A 20015-nucleotide genomic window follows, 5' to 3' on the forward strand; every position below is an offset into this window, starting at 1 on the left:
TTTTGTTATGAGTATTTTATTTTTTTTAATATGTGAAGACCACATACACAAAATAATGACAACAACATCGTAATGAAATACTTTACGAGATAATTCATAATGAAAATTTCTTTTACCCTAACAGTAAAACTTTTGTTTTACTGGAATAAAGAACAATATTGTGATATTTTATCAGTGCCCAATGATCTTATCTAACAAAATGGGTACATATTTTGAAATTAAAAGCTCTTCCATTTCTCAATTTTCAAATCAGTCACATCTTCTCGGGCGCTAAAGCTGTGGATTGGTCTAAAATTTTATTTGAATAATTTCAACATAGGCTAGGGTTATAATGTTTTCAATTCAGGATTTTGTGTAAAACTTACTCTATTGTAACTAAATTTCAATAAAAATAATAAAAATAAAATGGTACCAAAGCCTCAAAATTAAACTGAAATTAAAGCTCCTCTACCATTGGTCATTATCAAATCAAGTTACCCAATCGGATAACCTATTCTAAAATGTAATTTGAATAATTTCATCTTGGTCTAAAACAGAATATTTATAAGTGACCATTTATGCGATGATCAAATGGCACAAAAATCAAATCAAAAGATCTCTTGTCTTCATTTTGTTTAAAATACTAGGCAAAATTTTGTGTGGACATAATTCTTTTATATGTTTAATAATATTCTTCAGTTTTTATTCAAAATAAAACATTTTTATTAAGCTTATCAAGAATAAGTAACATTTTATGTTGATGCCCTTACAATAAGGAAACAAATTTCTATATGGTGCACTTAAAGTGAGAAGTTCTATATTTAACCCAAACCCTGCTGGACCTGCAAGTGATCTGCATAAGCCACCAGTTAGCAGTCTGACTATAGCCAGGGCAGCCTAGAATTATGTGCAGTCTGGCTATAGCCAGACCAGCCTGGAATTCTCAGCAGTCCAACTATAGCAAGGCCAGCCTGAAATTCTGTTCAGTCTGACTATTGTCAGGCCAGTCTAGCCAGCCTGATATTATGTGCAGTCTGACTATAGCCAAGCCAGCCTGGAATTCTCAACAGTCCATATATAGCTAGCCTGGAATTCTGTGCAGACTTGACTATAGCCAGGTCAGCCTGGAATTCTGTACAGTCTTCACTAATGCCAGGCCAGCCTGGGCATCTGTGCAGTCTTGACTATAGCCAGGCCAGCCTGGGCATCTGTGCAGTCTTGATTATAGTCAGGTCAGCCTGCACTTCTTTGCAGTCTTGACTATCGAGGGACAGCCTACACATCTCTGCAGTCGCACTACAGGCACTACACTGTTGGTAGCTCAATGTTTGAATTTTGATATTGAAATACATTAAAATTCAAATGGACTGTTCCAAATTCAAAGCAGGGCAAACCCATAACATAAATTCAGCAGGTTCAAGGGTAAAATAGTTCACTTCTGTACTGCTTGCTATACTTACATGCTATAGAATAACCAATATATAAACTACCATACATGTATCACTGTGATTGTAACAATATATAAGAGCTGCGTCATGACAAAACCAACATACCAGCATGGATCCAGACCAGCCTGTGCATTAGCGCAGGCTGGTCTGGATCCATGCTGGTTGCAAACGCATTACGTTGGTTTTGTCATGACACGGCTCAATTAAAGTGAAAGTCACAAAAATCCCACACTAAAACATTATTAAAACTAAAGTACCCCTTACTAACTTTAAAAAAAAAATTCTTTGTAAAATAATGTTTTTTACCCTTAAATATGCTAAATCAGGGTCTTTAATTCCTATATTGTATTTTGAAAGACCCTGGCTATATTTCTTGAATGGACAGGTCCAGCTCCCATTTCTGGAAGTGTTCATAATCAAATTTTTGGAGATATCCAAAGTGAAGATAAAGTAAGAAAGAAAATAGAACAAAAATTTATACAGAGGTAGAAATTGAAGAAAGAAAAAGATAAGGAAGAAAAAAAAAGAAGAAAATCCACAGTGTAACAATATTTAGGAGTTCAACAATTTTCTGTTTTTAACCGATTTCTGTTCATAAGACAAAACAAAAAATGTTATAAACTGTAGCACTTTTTGCAATTCAACAAGAACAATTGTACAATATTAAAATATCAACATGTCGGAGCAAAACTAGTCTACCTGGTTACAAAATATGAAATATAGATATTCTGCTTTTGCCCTGGCACAGAATTACGTGACAAATAAACTGAACAGTGCATTTGAACAATGTAACAATATATGTGAAAGAAAAAAAAAAGAACAAAAACAAAACTAAAATTTTGAACAGAAATTGCATCATACATGTACACATCCCAGCATAAATGCATTACATCATAACAAAAAATAAAAATCATACAGAATTAACAAATATTAGAATGTATCTTGCATCATTTTGTGTCTGAAAATGATTTTAATATAAGTCCTCAAATGAGAGTCCTAATGGACAGAAGGTGTATAAATATTAGCTGAAATTTTCTTAAAGGTCCCAAGTTAAAAGTATTATTCATTGAACAAAAATATTTATTGTATATAAATACATTTTGAACAAATTTCAAGAAAATATTTTGAACATGTTATATTATTGTTTGTTTGAACATATTTTTTTTTCACAATAAACTACGTCAACATTGTATAAATTTAAAATGGAATTGTTGAAAAAATTTAAAGCATTTTGTTTGAAGTATTAAAATATATTACTAAAATTAAACGTTAAGTTTGGAAAAGAATCTCTATAAATCCCAACTACATGTAATCTAATGCAATTAACCTTTAATGTAGCGATGTTACTGTTAACCAGATAAGTAATTCTAATTTGTTATCTAAAATGTTTGGAATTCGATCCCACGGCAGGAGATCGGGAGACAAGGCCGAAAAGTGGGGGGCTTTTATTCCCCAATGGCGGATTTTATTTTTTATTAAGAGTCAACTAGATTAGTTCATTTTCAATACATCAATATTTTTTCAAAACCTGAAATTAACTCAAACAATACCCATGTTTTTGTTATTTTTATTAAGAACCATAAAAAATTCCTGAAAAATACATCAAACTCCATAATTCTACTTTTTTCTTGTTCTTTCTTGTTGTATTAAGAAGGCAAATGGGTGAAAGTTTAGCATTGTGATTTTAAGATACACTTGAATTCATTAACAAAGCTCTCGTTTCTTAAAACAATAAAAAATCTGAAAGATTACCAAACTATACTAAATTAATAAATCATTGAGATTTACAAATTTTACAGACCAAGTACAGTATACAGACCTACCTACTTCACCAAGACAAAAAACCCTAGCAACCAGAAATAAAGTACACCAGAAGACAATGTCTAATAAAATTCACCATGCAAACTAAACACAAGACTAAACCAATAGAAGAAAAAATTTGAGCCATGTCACAACAAAACCAACATAATGGGTTTGTGACCAGCATGGATCCAGACCAGCCTGCGCAGTTGCGCAGTCTGATCAGGATCAATGCTGTTCGCTATCAGTTTCTCTACTTGTAATAGAGTTGGTAAGCGAACAGCATGAATCCTGATCAGACTGCGCGGATGTGCAAGCTGGTCTGGATTCATGCTGGTTGCAAACGCATAACGTTGGTTTTGTCGTGACATGGCTCAAATTATAACTTAATTAAAACTGAGATCAAACATTGAAAAGTTAAAAACAGACGAGACAAAAAAAATAATCTCTACTCCACAACTTGTTTACAAAATATGCAAAAAAATAATCTCTACCCCAAAACACTTGTACACTCATTAAAAAATTACAATACGTCTCATTGCTATAATACTTTTCTTGTCTTTTGCGATCACTTAATCTCTATTCCAAAACAGACTTACAGAGAGCACACTGGCTATTACCTATTCATAAGATAACTTAAACCTCTTAAAGTTCAATAGATATGATATATTTTTCTTGTCCTTTGAAATCTTTTTTTCTGTTCGTGAAAGTCTTAACTAGGAACCTCCAGAGTTATTGCTCTATTATTTTCATCTCGCAATTATTATATAGTCTTTCCCTTTTTGTTATCAAAGAATCTAGCCAGAATTTACACAACTCCTTTATATAGGTCAACTTCAAGCATTAGTAGAAATTATTTAAAAAATGTGGTCAACTTAACACAGACAAATTTGAATCAACCATTAAAATCTTATTATTAACAAACAGAAAAAAAAGGTTTTAAAACTCTTCTTTTAAACATATGAGAAAATTATGTTAATTTAGATGAAAAAAAACCCCACTATACTTTGAGCTAAATCTCATTTCTATAGAATTCTATTTGGTTTCAGTCTATTACTTAGAACTAGAAATATCATTTGCACTCTAACCCGGCATATTTTAATATTCTCATAAAAATTATTATTAAAGGGACTCCACTGAGGTTTTTCCACTTGACAGGATTGGAAATTATATTCTGAGATTTCTGCATCCTTTGATGAAGGTCTGGACTAACTTATGTGCAAATTTTCATATCATTTGCTCACCCTGTTTTTCCAAAATCAACTTTTTTAATAGTGCAAAATGACCCAAAAACTTAAAGTTGCACAAAAAAATGATTTTTATTTTAATGCTTAGCTGATTTTTGATTGGCCTTTTCAGATTTTTCCAATACAAGTGCTTTTCAATCTGTGTAAGACTTTCAAATTTTTTGACCTCAGTGGAGCTCCTTTAATTTTCATCATTAATATACATGCACTGAATATTATGCTTAATTTATTAACAGTTTTTCCCTTGTTTAGTATGCATAAAACAACAAAAACATTTTCAACAGAATCCTGTTAATTTAAAGAGTAAATAATTCAATTCTTATCTCCAGACAAAGACAATAATGAAAAAAATAAAATATCACATGACAACTGTTCAGTGCGAATATGATTTTTTTGAAATGACACTCTTAATTTCATTTCAATAAAGATCTTAGCACACAAAAAAACATTAATAACAAAACAACATTCAATGAATTCAAGTCAATATGTGAAAGAAATAGTATTTCTAGGCCAAAATATTTTTTGCGTCTGCCTAACGGCTAACTTCTGCAGCTCGAGCCTCCGTCTGCTTTACGTCTGCTGGCGTGCTTGACCTTGACACCGATTTAACAGAAGTTACTGAGTTAGCTGGGCTCGGGGAATTATGAGGATGAGGGCTGCTGGGAACCTGTGGGGAAGATAGGGATACAGTTTGTGGGGGCGTGTCCCGTGTCTGTGACAGGGTTGATAATGATGCTTTACCACAAACGTGGTGATGATTCTCCCAGTCTTTGTGTTGGCAAAAACTGCCGCAGTATCGAGCCGTGTTACAGCCACTACAAGTCTCGCTAGCTTTCCTGCCACAATTCCAGCAACTCTGTTCAAATAAAGCAGAAATAAAACAATGAAAATAATACTGAATTACAGCAAAAAGTATATAAACATATCTGTAATTTTTCTTATAACTTCAGTAAATATAAATAGCCAAAAATTTAAGACATGCACTTTATTTTTAACATAGCTTACAGCAAACATTATTAAGAATCTTTATTCTTAATTTTCAAAGTAGAAATTAATTTTCAAAGTTGAAAAGTAAATAACAAAACAAAAGAGCACTGCTCTTATATATCTCTTCATTTTCAAAGTAGATATGTTAAAAAAAGGACACTGCTCTTATATTCTGAATGACTCATATCAGTATAGTCCTTTATGAACAATTTTATTGTGCTTATTCCCCCTCCCCCCTGCCCCGTAACTTTTGTTGATAAGGCCTAAAATCTACACCATACTGTCCAAATTTTCAATAACAATTTCAGGGCTATGTTGACAGCTTGCACTGTGTGTTGTAAAATACATAAATGATAATGCTGATATAGATTGGTTTGGAACACAGATGGAAAAAAAGCATACAACACATGTTACACCATGGAAAACTTGATATGAACACAGCCGTTTTTACACGATAAAAACTTCAAATAATCAATTTATACAGTACATCAAGCTTCTGAAGTCAACTAATTAACTCATAGTTTCATATCTACAACCTTGAACTCGTGTAACAGGGCGCATTTCCTCGTTTAAAACAGTGAGTTACTAAGATTCCAATATTAAAATTATACTTTAGACTGAGTAGCCTACAAGATAGACTTTGGTCAGACTGCATGAAAGTTTTTGCTACAGTATGTAAAAATATTATATGAAAGGTGCATGTTATCTCATTAATTCTAACTAGGTAAGGAACTGCACGGTTTATAATTGTTTTTTTTAGCCTGCTCAAATACTACATAAAACAAAAACCAAAGGCCATCAAAATCTTTTAATTAAATTCCACAATATTTGCTATTTAAGGATTATTTCTCAAATTAAAATAATGTTTCAAGAAAGAAATCATTCCAAAATCCCCAGAAATGTACACTAGTTTACAAAATTCAATGGGATATTGAGTACGAAGCACCAAAAAATCCTGACACAGGTCAGAACAGGGCAGTCAGGATTATTCAACTGAAAATCGGCACATAACACTTCAGGCAGGTTATTAAGGAGGTTTTTGTTTATTTAAGATCACAAGGTTATAAATGATATCAACAGAGTTAAAGCCATAAGGCATTTTAAGTTTTAATGGTGGTGGAAGACCACAGATGGGGTAATATTTAAGGCACAAGACCAGTGGGCTCCTGTAGTAGTAGCCCTGACTAGCAGATCCACCAGAATAGATGAAGAATTTTCTTTAAAACTCCTAGTTAGGATTTGAACTCTCAGCATAGATGACAAAGACAAAGTCAAAGTGACCTGAACCACTTGGTCCCAAAAGATGTTCCAATCTATGATAAAAAAGGTGATCTGAATATGGAAAACATTGCCCTGTTTCAAAATGATTAGCCTTTCCTTTGCCACAAGTATAGAGCTAGACCAGCCTACACATCTGTGCATTCTGACCAGGTTCTATACAGTCAGTAACTTTTTCTTTTTGTATTTTCATATTAATATCCCTTCAACTCTAAATGGAATAGCCTTAATCCAAGGCTGGACAAATCCATTACACAAATTCAGCAGGTAAAAGGTTTAATGTGTAAATAATGACCTCACTACTTTCTTCCTGATGATTGATGCTGCTAATCACCTCTTCTCGCGTCTGCTTCCGAATATCTTGAACAGTGCGCTCCATCTTTGCGCGCTCCTGACTGACCATTTCATTCGCTTTCGTGTCAGCTGCAGCAACTGCTTTATGTAACTCTAACATCGCCTGTCTCTTAACTTCCTGTACAGCCTCTTCTAACAAAGGAAAAAGATACAAGGGTAAAAATTTGTAAATGGCATTAATGATGTCATTTTTAAGTTTTTTTAGTTCTATAAATATACTTGTACATGTAGTTCCATTGTTTAAGGGGTAACCCTTTAAAAATTAATGATCACAACCTTGAACTAAGTAGCTTTTTCTTTTTTTTTAAGGGTCCATTCAATTGTCAAAATTACACATTTAGTCATGCATATGTGCAAATAAAAGTACAAAAGTTAAAAAAAAATAAAAAAACTTTAACACAATACCTGCACGTCGTCGTACATCGGAAATTCTTTCATCTGCATTTCTCATGTTTAACCAAGATTCAGGATTGCGTTTTTTCAAATCGGCATCCTCACCACCGCCTCGTCTCATCCACATAGAGAGTTCTTCACGATCTCGTAAGCTACGCTCTTGGAGGACCGATAATGCCCGGCGGGTCTTATCCACCATTCCAATAATGCAGTTTAACATCTAAAAATATGAAATAAACATTCAAATTCATTATTTCAATAACAACTTGGTGCATCTTTTTTTTTCTATATTTAGACCATAACAACCATTTTCAGTTTCTGAATTTCTAAAGATCGGGTGAATTTTTTTTTCTTTTCTTTGTACAAAAAGCCAGACTGAGAAGAAAAAAATAGAAAAAAAATTAAAAGAAGAACGTCAATAGGATTGGTGTGTACGTTTCATTTGTCACGTATACAAGTTATTCTAAAACTTATATAAATAGTCAGTACCTGCATAAAACCGGTCCTGTTTTTGTTCCAAACAAATGTTTCAATTAGCACATATATACAATGCTGTCATAACTTACAAGGTGCTTCTTGTTTATCAAATATATTGCCAATAAATATAAAGATATAGAGTTGAATACTCTATTAATATTAACACATAGTCAACATTCAATCCTTTTAGAAAAATGGTAAAGTTCATCTCTTTTTTTTTCATTTTGAATAGCACGTAATGGTTCCTTACACAACAAACAAAACAACAAAAAACTAACTCATCATATGTGATATATGTTTCTTTACATGGTCACAATTATAAAATCTAAGTGGCCAAAAGACACAAGAAGACTCTTTCATTAATTCTTTTTTTTTTAAGTCAATCTATATAAAAATTTGAGGTTCAAGTTCAATCCTTCACTTATCCACAAAACTAATGGTCTTTCAAATGAAACCTTTAAAATGTGGTCCCGCTTTACACTTATTAGGCTCATAGGGAAGACACGGTTTGCCAAACTGTGTTGCCTCTTTATATAAAGTCATTATTATGATTACACCTGCCATGTAACAGAACCAGGGTTGCCTTGGTAACAGGGCGGGTGCTGTACCATGCACTTCCCTAGAAATAACAACTAACACTTCAGTGCTATTGCAATAATGGCAACCGATACGAAACTATTAATAATCGAAAAATAATAAATATATATTATACATATAAACATGCAAACTGGTCAAAGAGCACTAATGAATGAAATTTTAATTGTGAATCTGCATGTAAAAGTTCTGTATTTATACTTACAGTTTCTACGTGTCTCCAATCATCATCAAACCTTTCAAGTGGGTCAAATGAAGATTCAGAGCGACCAAAATCTAAAAATAGAAAAAAGGAAAAAAAAATAAAGAAAAATATATATATAATTTATATACCGGTATATATATATAAAAACTAAACACAAAATTTAAAGAAGTTACGCCTTAAAAATACTGAAAGAGGTCAAAGTTGTTCACAATCATATGAATTAATTGACGATTTTCTTAACGTTAGAATAGTTTCATTACAGTTTTCAATCTTAAATTTCTTTTCAAAACCATAATTAAAGTATTAGTTTCACATACTGTACGATGGAAAATGCCGCTCTCTATCAAAATCTCTGTCTCTGTGATCAGTCCGTTCTTTTTCTAAACGTTCACGCTCTATTTTTTCCCGTTCCCTGAGTTCTCTCGAGATACTTATATCCTCCAACCTGATTGGTCCATTTGAAAGATTTAAAATGCCATTTGGACTGATTCTGTTCGGTCCATGTGGACTTGTGGGCTGGTGTCGTTTAGCAGGGAGGGGGTCTAGGCCATTTTCATGCCCTCGTCTAAAATAAAAATAACACAAAATATTGACATAACGGAACTTAATTTTCTACGGAAGGACAAGTAGCATGTAAGGTCTTATCTACTTTCCCCTTTCCCCATTTGAAACCAGATTATTTCCCCTGCGAAAAAAAACAACATTTAATAAGCTGGAGTAGATTTTTATTGTTAAACACAGAATAAACACTCTGTTTCCTATAAAATGAATTGGTGAAAAAAACAAAAATGAAACATGATTCATCTATATGCTTACGTTTCAGGGGACAATCGTTTTCCATTTTCATTTATCTGTGGGGCGGAATTGTCCTGAGATTCAATTGGAGATTGTGTTGCATTGAACAGAATATGTTCATTCTGGGCGAGATAGTTTTGTGGAGTCTCCTTTGCCATTCGAGCTAGGTGAACCAGTTCTCGTTGTAACAATGGTAGATTTGCCTGTCAAATAAGAGTGCCATTTTAATTATTTAAGCATTATATGTATGGATTATACATAACAGATATAAGAAAAAATTATATTTATCCGATTCCAGGAGCTTATCTTGGTCTAAATTTGCTTATAATATTAAAAGACATGAAACTATATTTAGTTAGGTTACAGGTCACATCCACATAGAGTCTTTAATGGTTACATGACAATATTTCAATTTTAATGGTGACGAAAGACGTCATTTAGAAACCATCAGTCTCTCATAAGCTAACTGTGTTTCATGCTTTCTCACATAGAAAAGAATTCAAAGTTCCAGGCAGGATTTGAATCTGCTGGGGTAATGGATAGATGATTTGATTTCAGAGACACTATCCTCTTTAAGCCCCACCCTTCTCCTCACCCCCCTCTGATACAAAGTGTAAGACACTTGAGTTACCATAAGACAGCAATGGGACCAGAGAACTATATATCTATTTCTGAAAGTCAACTGGATCCGCGAGATCAAGTAGATCCGTAAGATACAATGAATTTAGACAGATAAAGTATTATACAAAGGGAGATAATTAAATTCAATACAGTTGTACTTTCCCCTTCTCCTATTCTCTCATTTATATATGAATAAAAATGCTTATTTGAATTTGCCATAGCTTTCAGGCTTCTTCAGGGTTTTAATCATACACACACATATATTTAAACAGGGAAGTGACATAACATCATTGAGTGACATCTGCCTTGGCAATGTGTGGCATTAAGTTTAACCAAATTTTCAATAGTCTTTCAGTATTGATCAATTCCATATAGTATATTTATAAGACTTTCCCCTCTCACAAACAAATAAATACATGATGGTATAATAATAAGTTTTCACAAATTTTCAATAGTCTTTCAGTATTGATCAGTTCCGTATAGTATATTAATAAGACTTTCCCATCTCACAAACAAATAAATACATGTCTGTATTATATTAACACTTATGTTATAAACTGTAATATTGTAATTAGCACTCAGTTATACAACCCATTTTGTTTACATCATAGGTTATGTCATACATCTGTATTTTAAAAAAAAAATGCCATAAAAATTGTTTGTTACCATGATTTTTATATCAAACAAAATGTTTGTTATTAAGGAAATAATATTTCAAGTATTAAAGTTTTCTCTATTTATTTACCCTAACCAATTCTTTTAAATGAAATAGTAATATTATAGTAACTTTGAAAAGTGACATAAAAAACATGGACCCTGAAGTGTAATAAATTTAATTTAATTCTAAGACATTATCTCCCTTGCATTTCTGTTCAGTCTGACTGCTGGTAGCAAAGTTTTTGTATTTTGATATTGTAATCCCTTAAACTTCAAATGAACTGTTCCAGAAATGGACTATGGGCAAATCCATTATACAAATTAAGGGTTAAAACAGGGGAAACAAGAATATTACAGGATAAATGGAGGATATAGACAAATAAGTGTAGATTTAAGGTAGTCTTACTGTAATGCTTTCCCTCCAAAAAATTTTAACATCGGCGAATATCATAGCAAACGGTTTTCTCCAGAATGTTTTTTTTTTTCAAAATCTTGGGCATTTGATTATTTACAATCACTCATTCTTTATCGCTTTGTACTAAATTTCAGTTATAAATGGTAAAAAATAATTGCATACCAAAGATTGTGAAAAGTAACTTTCCGGAAATGGCGGATTTATTAGGATATTGGCCAATGTTAAACATTTTTTGGTGGGAAAGCATAACAGTTAGATTAACTTCAAATATTAAAGTTCTTAAATGGTTAGAATAGTCATATTATGTGAGCCTCTGGCCAGCATGATATTGTTTTTATTCAACAAGTAAATTAAAATATAGTATAATATCAATTTATCACATATCTAAAATGAGAAAGATTTACATTCAAAAGAAAAAGAGTAATTTTTAATTGACATGTCTATAGTGTAACGCTATCATTAGTGCGTTTTACACTATATTTGCATATAAAGCAAATGAGTTCCTGTCAAGTTGTTGTTACACTAGTGTAAAATAATATATGTTTTCATACAGTGACTTTATATCACTCCTGTGACAAAGTTCATGTGATAATGGCTTAATACCTCTTTTTTTTCCAATAAATAATGATTTCTTTAAGGAAATCAGTTAATGGTGATAGGAAAATGCTGCAGCTTGTACATGCATAAGAACATATGTTTTCCTGCCAGATGGCATCAGTGGGCGAGCTGTTTTTGTCAAATTCAGAATGGTCTTTCTATTGTAATTCTTGGAAATAGGCATGTTACTGGAATATTTCCGTGCCTTTAAATGGAAAATTAAATCACCTCTTTTATCATTTAATGAACTCAACATTTGTCACAAGATATTTTTTAATAATGAAATATGACATGAATATCATTAGCTCTTATACAACTGTCTGTCCTGCTTTGTCTTTGAATATGTCAATTTCAAGTTTAAGGGAATTAACAATCAAATTGCCAAAAGAATAGTGAAGAAGATGAGAGCAGTCTTAGCTATACAGGAAGAGTAGGTCCGACTCTTTTAACTGGGAGAGTAGGTCCGACTCTTTTAACTGGGAGAGTAGGTCCAACTCTTTTAACTGGGAGAGTAGGTCTGACTCTTTTAACTGGGAAAGTAGGTCTGACTCTTTTAACTGGGAGAGTAAGCCTGGTTCTAAATTGGGAGATTAGGTCTAGCTCTAAACTAGGTCTGGTTGTAAGTCTGAATCTTTTAAACTGGGAAAGTAGGCCTGGTTCTAAATCGAGGGAGTGGGCCTGTTTCTAAACTGGGAGAGTAAACCTGGTTCTAAACTGGGAGAGTAAACCTGGTTCTAAACTGGGAGAGTAGGTCTGACTCTAAACTGAGAGAGTAGGTCTGATCCATTATCTGGGAGAGTAAGCCTGGTTGTAGGTCTGACTCTTTTAAACTGGGAGAGTAGGCCTGGTTCTTAATTGGGGGAGTAGAGCTGGTTCTAAACTAAGGGCAGTGGGCCTGGTTCTAAACTGGGAGTGTAGGTCTGACTTTTTAAATGAGAGAGTAGGCCCAGTTCTAAATGGAGAGAGAACGTATTATTCAATAACTAGGAGAGTAAGTCTCCCTCTAAACTGGGAAAGTAGGCCTGGTTAAATGTAAAACTAAGGGAGTATTCCTGGTTCTATACTGGGGAGTAGCCTCATCTTTATAGCAACTAATGAATTAAAACACCTACCTTGAGGAAAGGTATTACAAATGGTCGTAGTGGAAAGTTTGTGGCCTCCTGCAGTTTGGAGTGGAATTCTTCAATAGAAAGATGGGAATTCTGAAATATTAAAGAACAAACCTTTAAAGCATAAGTAAACCAATATACTTTCAAATAAAGGAAAGCAAATTTTGTTTCATAGGTAATTTGTAACAATATTTCCTGTTAATAATAAACTTCAGGTTCATTCATTACAGATTTGCCATAAGTAAAACTGCGTACAATTAATCATATTATTATATAATTTCTTTTTTAATTAATAAATTCACTTACTACTAATCCCAACACAAGGGCTCGAACCCTTTCGCCAATTTCTGCCGATATGTCAGAACCAAACTGTTGTAAGGTTGTTAAAAACCTCTTCAGCTTACTGAGTTGTCGTGCCCCACAGGCTGGCGGTAACTGTTGACTCGATGACATCTGAACCGTCGGTGACGTCTGCATCCTACCGTTCATCAATCCCGCAGGGACTGGAGAATGTTCTCCTGCAATGTCGGGTTTGAAAATCATTTTTTTTTTAAAAATCACTGCGCAGAATATTTTTGAGATTTCTTGTAGTTTCTTCTTTTTATAATATTTTTCAATTAAAACTTACAACTGTTTTCTTCTTGATTAAAAAAAAAGCGTATTTAGAATAGATTCTGAATAAATATTTCAATCACTTTTGTCTTTTTAACATTTGTATTTATTTTAACACGAAACAAAGAAACGTGTGAAAAAAATCTAAATGCAATGAAAAGAAGAAAAAAATGAATAAAAAACAAAAAATTTATTTAATTCACATCTTATTACCATTCATGGTGTATAACTCACGATTTACACCTAACTTCATCATCTTTCTTTTTTTTACGAAAATGAAAAATATTCCACAACTATTAAAAAAAATTTTTTTTAAGCAACAAAATTTCTTCAAATATGCCGTCTGTCCAGTGCTTTGGAAGTGAATTTCTAGCGTAATCCCTACTTTTCCTTCTTATTTATACATATAGTGTAAGTACGTATGTAAAAGAGGTGTTAATATGTATCAACAAATCGGAAACATCTTTGTTACAACAGAATCATCCTATTTTTTAATCAATCCATTCCCATCTTCGTAGCAAACAAACCTGTGAGGACGTATATATTCATTAATATGTATATCTATTTCTTAAATGCCTGACGTTCTTTCATTAACACATTCTAAAATGACATCAACAGTTTGAAGAGCACACGCAAGCAATCTAAATAGGCACGTAGCTAAATGCTAGTATTTTGATTTCCTTTAGACAGAAGAGAAAGTTTACTCTACAAATTTAAGTAGAAAAGGCCAGAGTGACTTCAGCATATTGAGGGTCTCACTGAAATATTGTCATTGCGCACTTATCCGAATAATTTCACATATACAAGGATTGTTCTAAAATTATTTTGGCAAGCATCAATGAAATAAAAATTAATACAGTACCGCCAAAGATATGACTTGGTGATAAATATTATGGTCTTATCAATAAAACATTTAATTTCACACCTTATAAAATATAACCAATGAACCTTCAGCATTTGAACCATGTGATACTATCATGTTCCAATAGAAATCATTATCAGATCCAATCTTTAGCCTCATTTTCATTTCCAGAATCCATAACCATCCATATTAAATGCATACATGTATTACACCCCATATAGCACTTCCAATTTCAGAGTCCAAAAAATCTTTATGAAATTCATATCATACCCTAAGTTTCATTTTCAGAGTCCAAAATATCTAGATGCATATCCTACTCCATCAAGCTTCTTTTTTTCTTTTTTTTTTTCCAGGGTAAAAAAATTCATATCCATTTCTTATAGTATTGGAAACAACACTGTTTTGAGAAAATGTCAAAAATGTACAATAAGGAGGTCATCAAACATTGTTGAGAACAAAACTGATTCTATTGGACTCATACACAGCTGCAAAATCTATATCAGACTCGGCTAGTGCCTTGTCCAATAAAGGTTGACTGCTGTGCAACTGAACTGTCCAATAGAATTCCATATTGTACTCAACAATGTATTATAACCTCATATGATGTGACTTGTCTTTTTAAGTCATATCCTTTTATTTGGAGTTGACTTTCTATATTCCTTTTAACATGCAGACAAGCATTCTATTCTAAATAATGTGCAATATTCATTATTCTAACACTTCACTTGATTCCCCTATCAAACATATAGGGCAATCAAGCGCATTAGTAGTATTTAAAATTGCCTAAAAGTGATCAATATTCAAAATCAATTTTCAGAACAAAATTTAAAACTTCTTTTGGAACAGGTCTTGTTTAAAGTCATGTATTTATATATATTATGAGGTTATTATACATTATTGAGTACAATACTGAATTCTACAGGACAAGGACTGGCGTTCATAGCTGTCAAACCTATATTGGACAAGGCACAAGGCAAATCTGATGACATGTTTGAGTGCAATAGAATCAGTATTGTTCCCATTTAATGTAATGATCTCGATCTACCTCTTTATTTCACACACATTTTGATGAACTATGTTACATTCAGTGCAATAAGACATGACATTGATTTTTGTAATTGGAAAATACAAACTTGGCTAAATGGAGTTAAAAAAAAAATATATGAAAAAACAAGGCTGAATTGAAAAGACTGGATCCAATATTGAGTTATATTTAAAACCAAATAGTGCAAATGCTGGAATTTTTTAAGTTTTGTGAAATGAATAATATCATACTGTACGTTTGAAACTTCTTTTTTTTATTTGATAATTGTGACATTTAAATGTTGTTTAATATACACAGCTGATATCAATTTATGAAGAAATCTTAAAAAAAGAAAGTTAACTGTATTTTTAATTTGGTATAAAGATTCCTGGCAGGTTATATGGCAATAAATAAAATTTTTGTTTGCAATATAACCCTGGCCTAGCAGCTATGGTTATATATGCAAACAACAGTTTATATGTGGCCATATAACCTGTCATTAATCTCTATAACTAATGATATACATTTTGTACATATCTATAGAAGAATAATTTTGTAATTACCTGCGTTGTTATTAGAGTGCGGTCTCGATGACTCTCGTAGACTGGGCACAACTCCTCCAGCCATTGGAGTTGGGGAGGTTATTGGTGTGTGACCTTGACCTTTTGTCTCTGGACTTTCAGGCATTATGCTGTCAAATTGATCTGAAAAAAAATAAAAAATAAAAAAAACATATATATGTGAATACTTGAACATGTATGTAATAATAACATGCATACATTTGTATAAAAATTAAATACCAAAATGCTGCATTTGAATATGAAAAAAGAGCAAAAGAATTTGTTTATTCTACACAAGTTATATCATTTTCTTTTTTAAAAACCTGTATTTTGTTTTTAATTTGAGTATTATAAAAACATTGATATGCATTCAATGTATATAATGTAAATCAATGAATGATAAATTTATACATCTATTTACCATTTTATCCATAAGAATCAATTAAAGAAATGATGTGGGACTCTTCTTTTTAAAGAAAGATTAACTTGTATATTTATTGCCTCAACCAAACCACAATCAAATTAGTGAAAACCATCAACTTTATCTTTCAAATTAGAAGATAATATTTAGGACAAGAAGCAAATGTACAAGTCCCTTCTGTTTCTATAACATAAGACCCCCATTTGACCAGCCCACAAATAAGCACCCATCCATGTCAAAAATAACACCCATCTGACTATGTCAAAAATAACACCCATCTGACTATGTCCAAAATAAGACAGCATCTGACTAAACCAAAAGTAAGACCCCATCTGACCAAGACAGAAAAAAAACCCATCTGACCAGACCAAAAAAAGACACCATCTGACCAGACCAAAAAAAGACACCATCTGACAAGGCCAAAAATAAGACACCATCTGACCAGGCCAGAAATAAGACTCCATCTGACCAGGCCAGATATAAGACACCATCTGACCAGGCCAGAAATAAGACCCCATCTGACCAGGCCAGAAATAAGACCCTGTCTAACCAGATCAAAAATAAGCACCCATCTGACCTGGCCAAAAATAAAACCCAATCTGACATGACCAAAATAAGACACCATCTTACCAGGCCAGAAATAAGACCCATCTGACCAGGCCAGAAATAAGACACCATCTGACCAGGCCAGAAATAAGACACCATCTGACCAGGCCAGAAATAAGACCCAATCTGACATGACCAAAAATAAGACACATCTGACCAGGCCAGAAATAAGACCCCATCTGACCAGACCAAAAATAAGACACAATCTGACCAGACAAAAAAAATAAGACCCCATCTGACCAGACCAAAAATAAGACCCCATCTACCCAGGACAAAAATAAGACCCCATCTGACCAGACAAAAAAAATAAGACCCCATCTGACCAGACCAAAAATAAGACCCCATCTGACCAGACCAAAAATAAAACCCCATCTGACCAGACCAAAAATAAGACTCCATCTGACCAGGCCAAAAATAAAACCCCATCTGACAAGACCAAAAATAAGACCAATCTGACAAGGCCAGAAATAAGACCCATCTGACCAGGCCAGAAATAAGACACCATCTGACCAGGCCAGACAAATAAGACCACATCTGACCAAGCCAAAAATAAGACCCAATCTGACCAGGCCAAAAATAAGACACCATCTGACCAGGCAAGATATAAGACCCCATCTAACCAGGCCAAAAATAAACACCAATCTGACCAAGGCAAAACTAAGACCCTGTATAACCAAATCAAAAATAAGACCCCATCTGACCAGGCCAAAAATAAGACACCATCTGACCAGGCCAGAAACAGGACCCCATGTAACCAGGCCAAAATAAGCACCTATCTGACCAAGGCAAAAATAAGACCCTGTCTAACAAGATCAAAAATAAGCACCCATCTGACCAGACAAAAGAAAACTATGTACTGACTGAATGGAGAAAACAGACAACATAGATGTGCTATTCAAAATATGACTGAATGGCAGAGACTGAATAACCAACAGTGCAGACCATAATTGGACAATTGCGGCTGATTATGGTCTGCACTGTTGTCATGGTCAGAATCTATTGCATCTAGAAAGTAAAGGATTAATTATTTATTTATCTATTTAACAACATACTAAAATTAGAAGTTTAACATTACCTGGTGAGAGAATAAATCCTTTCATAGTGATGTAATATCAATGTACTTTTTTTTTTCTAAATTGTTTATCATATACAATTTCACTGATTTCCAAGTGAAAAATATGTTTAAGAAACTACGACACCATAACAAAAACAAAAAAAAATTCTTTTTATTTAAATTGAAATCTGTTGATGTAAGTTTCCATTTTAAACACAACTTTTAATCTCACTTTGAAGTCAAGCCTTTTTTTTTAATTGTAATATTTATTTAAAAGTAAGAACAGAAACAACCTCGTCTATTTAAAGCTTTCTGTAATAATCTCGTCCCACATAAATTTTTAGGTCAACACTGTTATCAGATGACTAATAACCAGCACTATTGTTAGATGATAATTAAACTTTAACTAAAACAATATTTTCCACGTTAACATCTGCTTTACTGATTTATTTCATTCACAAGTTTCGCGTTTTTTAAAATTGAAACAGTAATAATACCCTAAGTTTTTAGAAACCATCTCACAGCAGATATTGCATTCGCACTGACTTTTTTTCTTAAAAAAGGAACAATTATTAGAATTTCAAAACTGTTATGTTTACGTTGTTCTATGACTCAGTCATGTGCGACTTCAGAAAATTACTTTTAGATTTCTAACAAAAGCTACGAAGGTATCATACCAAATCTGTAAGATTAGAATTTCTTTCAATTAGATCAGCTCGTGTTAATATAATAACCCCCATCTTCCTATTTTCCTCCACATTTTAACAATACTTAAAACGGCAGTCAGTGTCAATTGGTCGGAAAATTACTTCAAAACCGACAAGACGGTAACAATGGGTATCAGCCTTTGTTACAATATTTTCTACCATCGTTCAAATTAACTTAACCAGCATTTTACAGCTAAAACGGCTATTATTTTCTCCGCTATCTAAGGCAATCAGGCACACGCGTTAAAGATCAATAAAAGCAACTTCAAATCTCTCTGATTTTGTCGTCAAGAGACCTTTAAGAAATTACTTCTTATTCTCCTTTCAAAGGTGAGAAAATGAAATTAAAATATAGCCACTTTAATAAACAGTCATGGTGTTAAACAAAGTTAACACAAAGGGAGTTGATTTAATCTTTATAGAGGTTTTGATACATAATTATGAAAAAACATGGAAAAAATAGTATAAAAACATAAAAAGAGTTACAAACACAATTTTGTTAAATTTTTTTTTACAGGATAACAATTTTTAAAATATTTTTGTTTAATCTTTTTTACAGGATAACAATTTTTAACCTTATTCTATGAATATTTCATTTCATAAAAACTGTCAACTGAAGAGGTGACAGACCACTACTGTCACACCTGCATTGAAAGGCCATCACATCAAACAATAACCAGCACAAAACCAACACTTTATAATCTTATTTTTTTCACCTTCCAAACCCCCCCCCCCCCCCCCCTGATTGTGCCATATTGTAATAATGTACATCATAATACAAAAAAATGTTACATAACTATTTTAAACAATACATTATATGAATAGTACCAAGTATAAAAAATTTAGGAACCAAACTTTGTTGTCTGAGATTCATTCAACTGCTAAAATTATTTTTTACATGAATATTTACAATTTAATCATACAAAAATAATTATCAAATTTTATTAATTTTAAATTCAGCTTAAATCTTAAAACAAATATTTCTATACCATTTATTTTCGCCGTATTTTAATTCAACTACATAGTACATAGTATCCTGGTATATCCTTCAAACTACAATTGCATAATTTTCAATAGTTTTACTTAAAACATATCCAAAACTACCAGTAATGATTTATTGAGAAGTACTATCATATGACCCAATGTATAAACCTATAATTCCTTGTTATGAAATTTGGATACAAATTAACAAACCATTTTTAAAATTTAAAAA

At 32.6% G+C, this 20015-nt stretch overlaps 1 protein-coding gene across 4 annotated transcripts in view; it reads right to left on the bottom strand.

The window, feature by feature from the left end:
- Window positions 1–20015, bottom strand: part of LOC132723202 (protein CBFA2T1-like) — a 76442-nt gene continuing 56427 nt past the window's right edge. For 3 of the 4 annotated variants that reach the window (XM_060707878.1, XM_060707882.1, XM_060707879.1), the window contains exons 2-10: window positions 16018–16158; window positions 13263–13474; window positions 12960–13049; window positions 9579–9760; window positions 9080–9327; window positions 8763–8833; window positions 7499–7706; window positions 7035–7225; window positions 1–5330 (exon numbers count right to left, since the gene is read on the bottom strand). In XM_060707878.1, coding sequence (XP_060563861.1) covers window positions 5007–5330; window positions 7035–7225; window positions 7499–7706; window positions 8763–8833; window positions 9080–9327; window positions 9579–9760; window positions 12960–13049; window positions 13263–13474; window positions 16018–16158 — 1667 coding nt within the window. In that variant the 3' untranslated portion in view covers window positions 1–5006. Of the gene's footprint in view, window positions 5331–7034; window positions 7226–7498; window positions 7707–8762; window positions 8834–9079; window positions 9328–9578; window positions 9761–12959; window positions 13050–13262; window positions 13475–16017; window positions 16159–18116; window positions 18247–20015 lie in introns of those variants that run through there. The other variant, XM_060707881.1, reaches the window with a different exon arrangement.

The sequence above is a fragment of the Ruditapes philippinarum genome, unplaced genomic scaffold (genome assembly GCF_026571515.1).
Source record: "Ruditapes philippinarum isolate M1 unplaced genomic scaffold, ASM2657151v2 ctg721_1_1_1_1, whole genome shotgun sequence".
NCBI classification, from domain to species: Eukaryota; Metazoa; Mollusca; class Bivalvia; order Venerida; family Veneridae; genus Ruditapes; species Ruditapes philippinarum.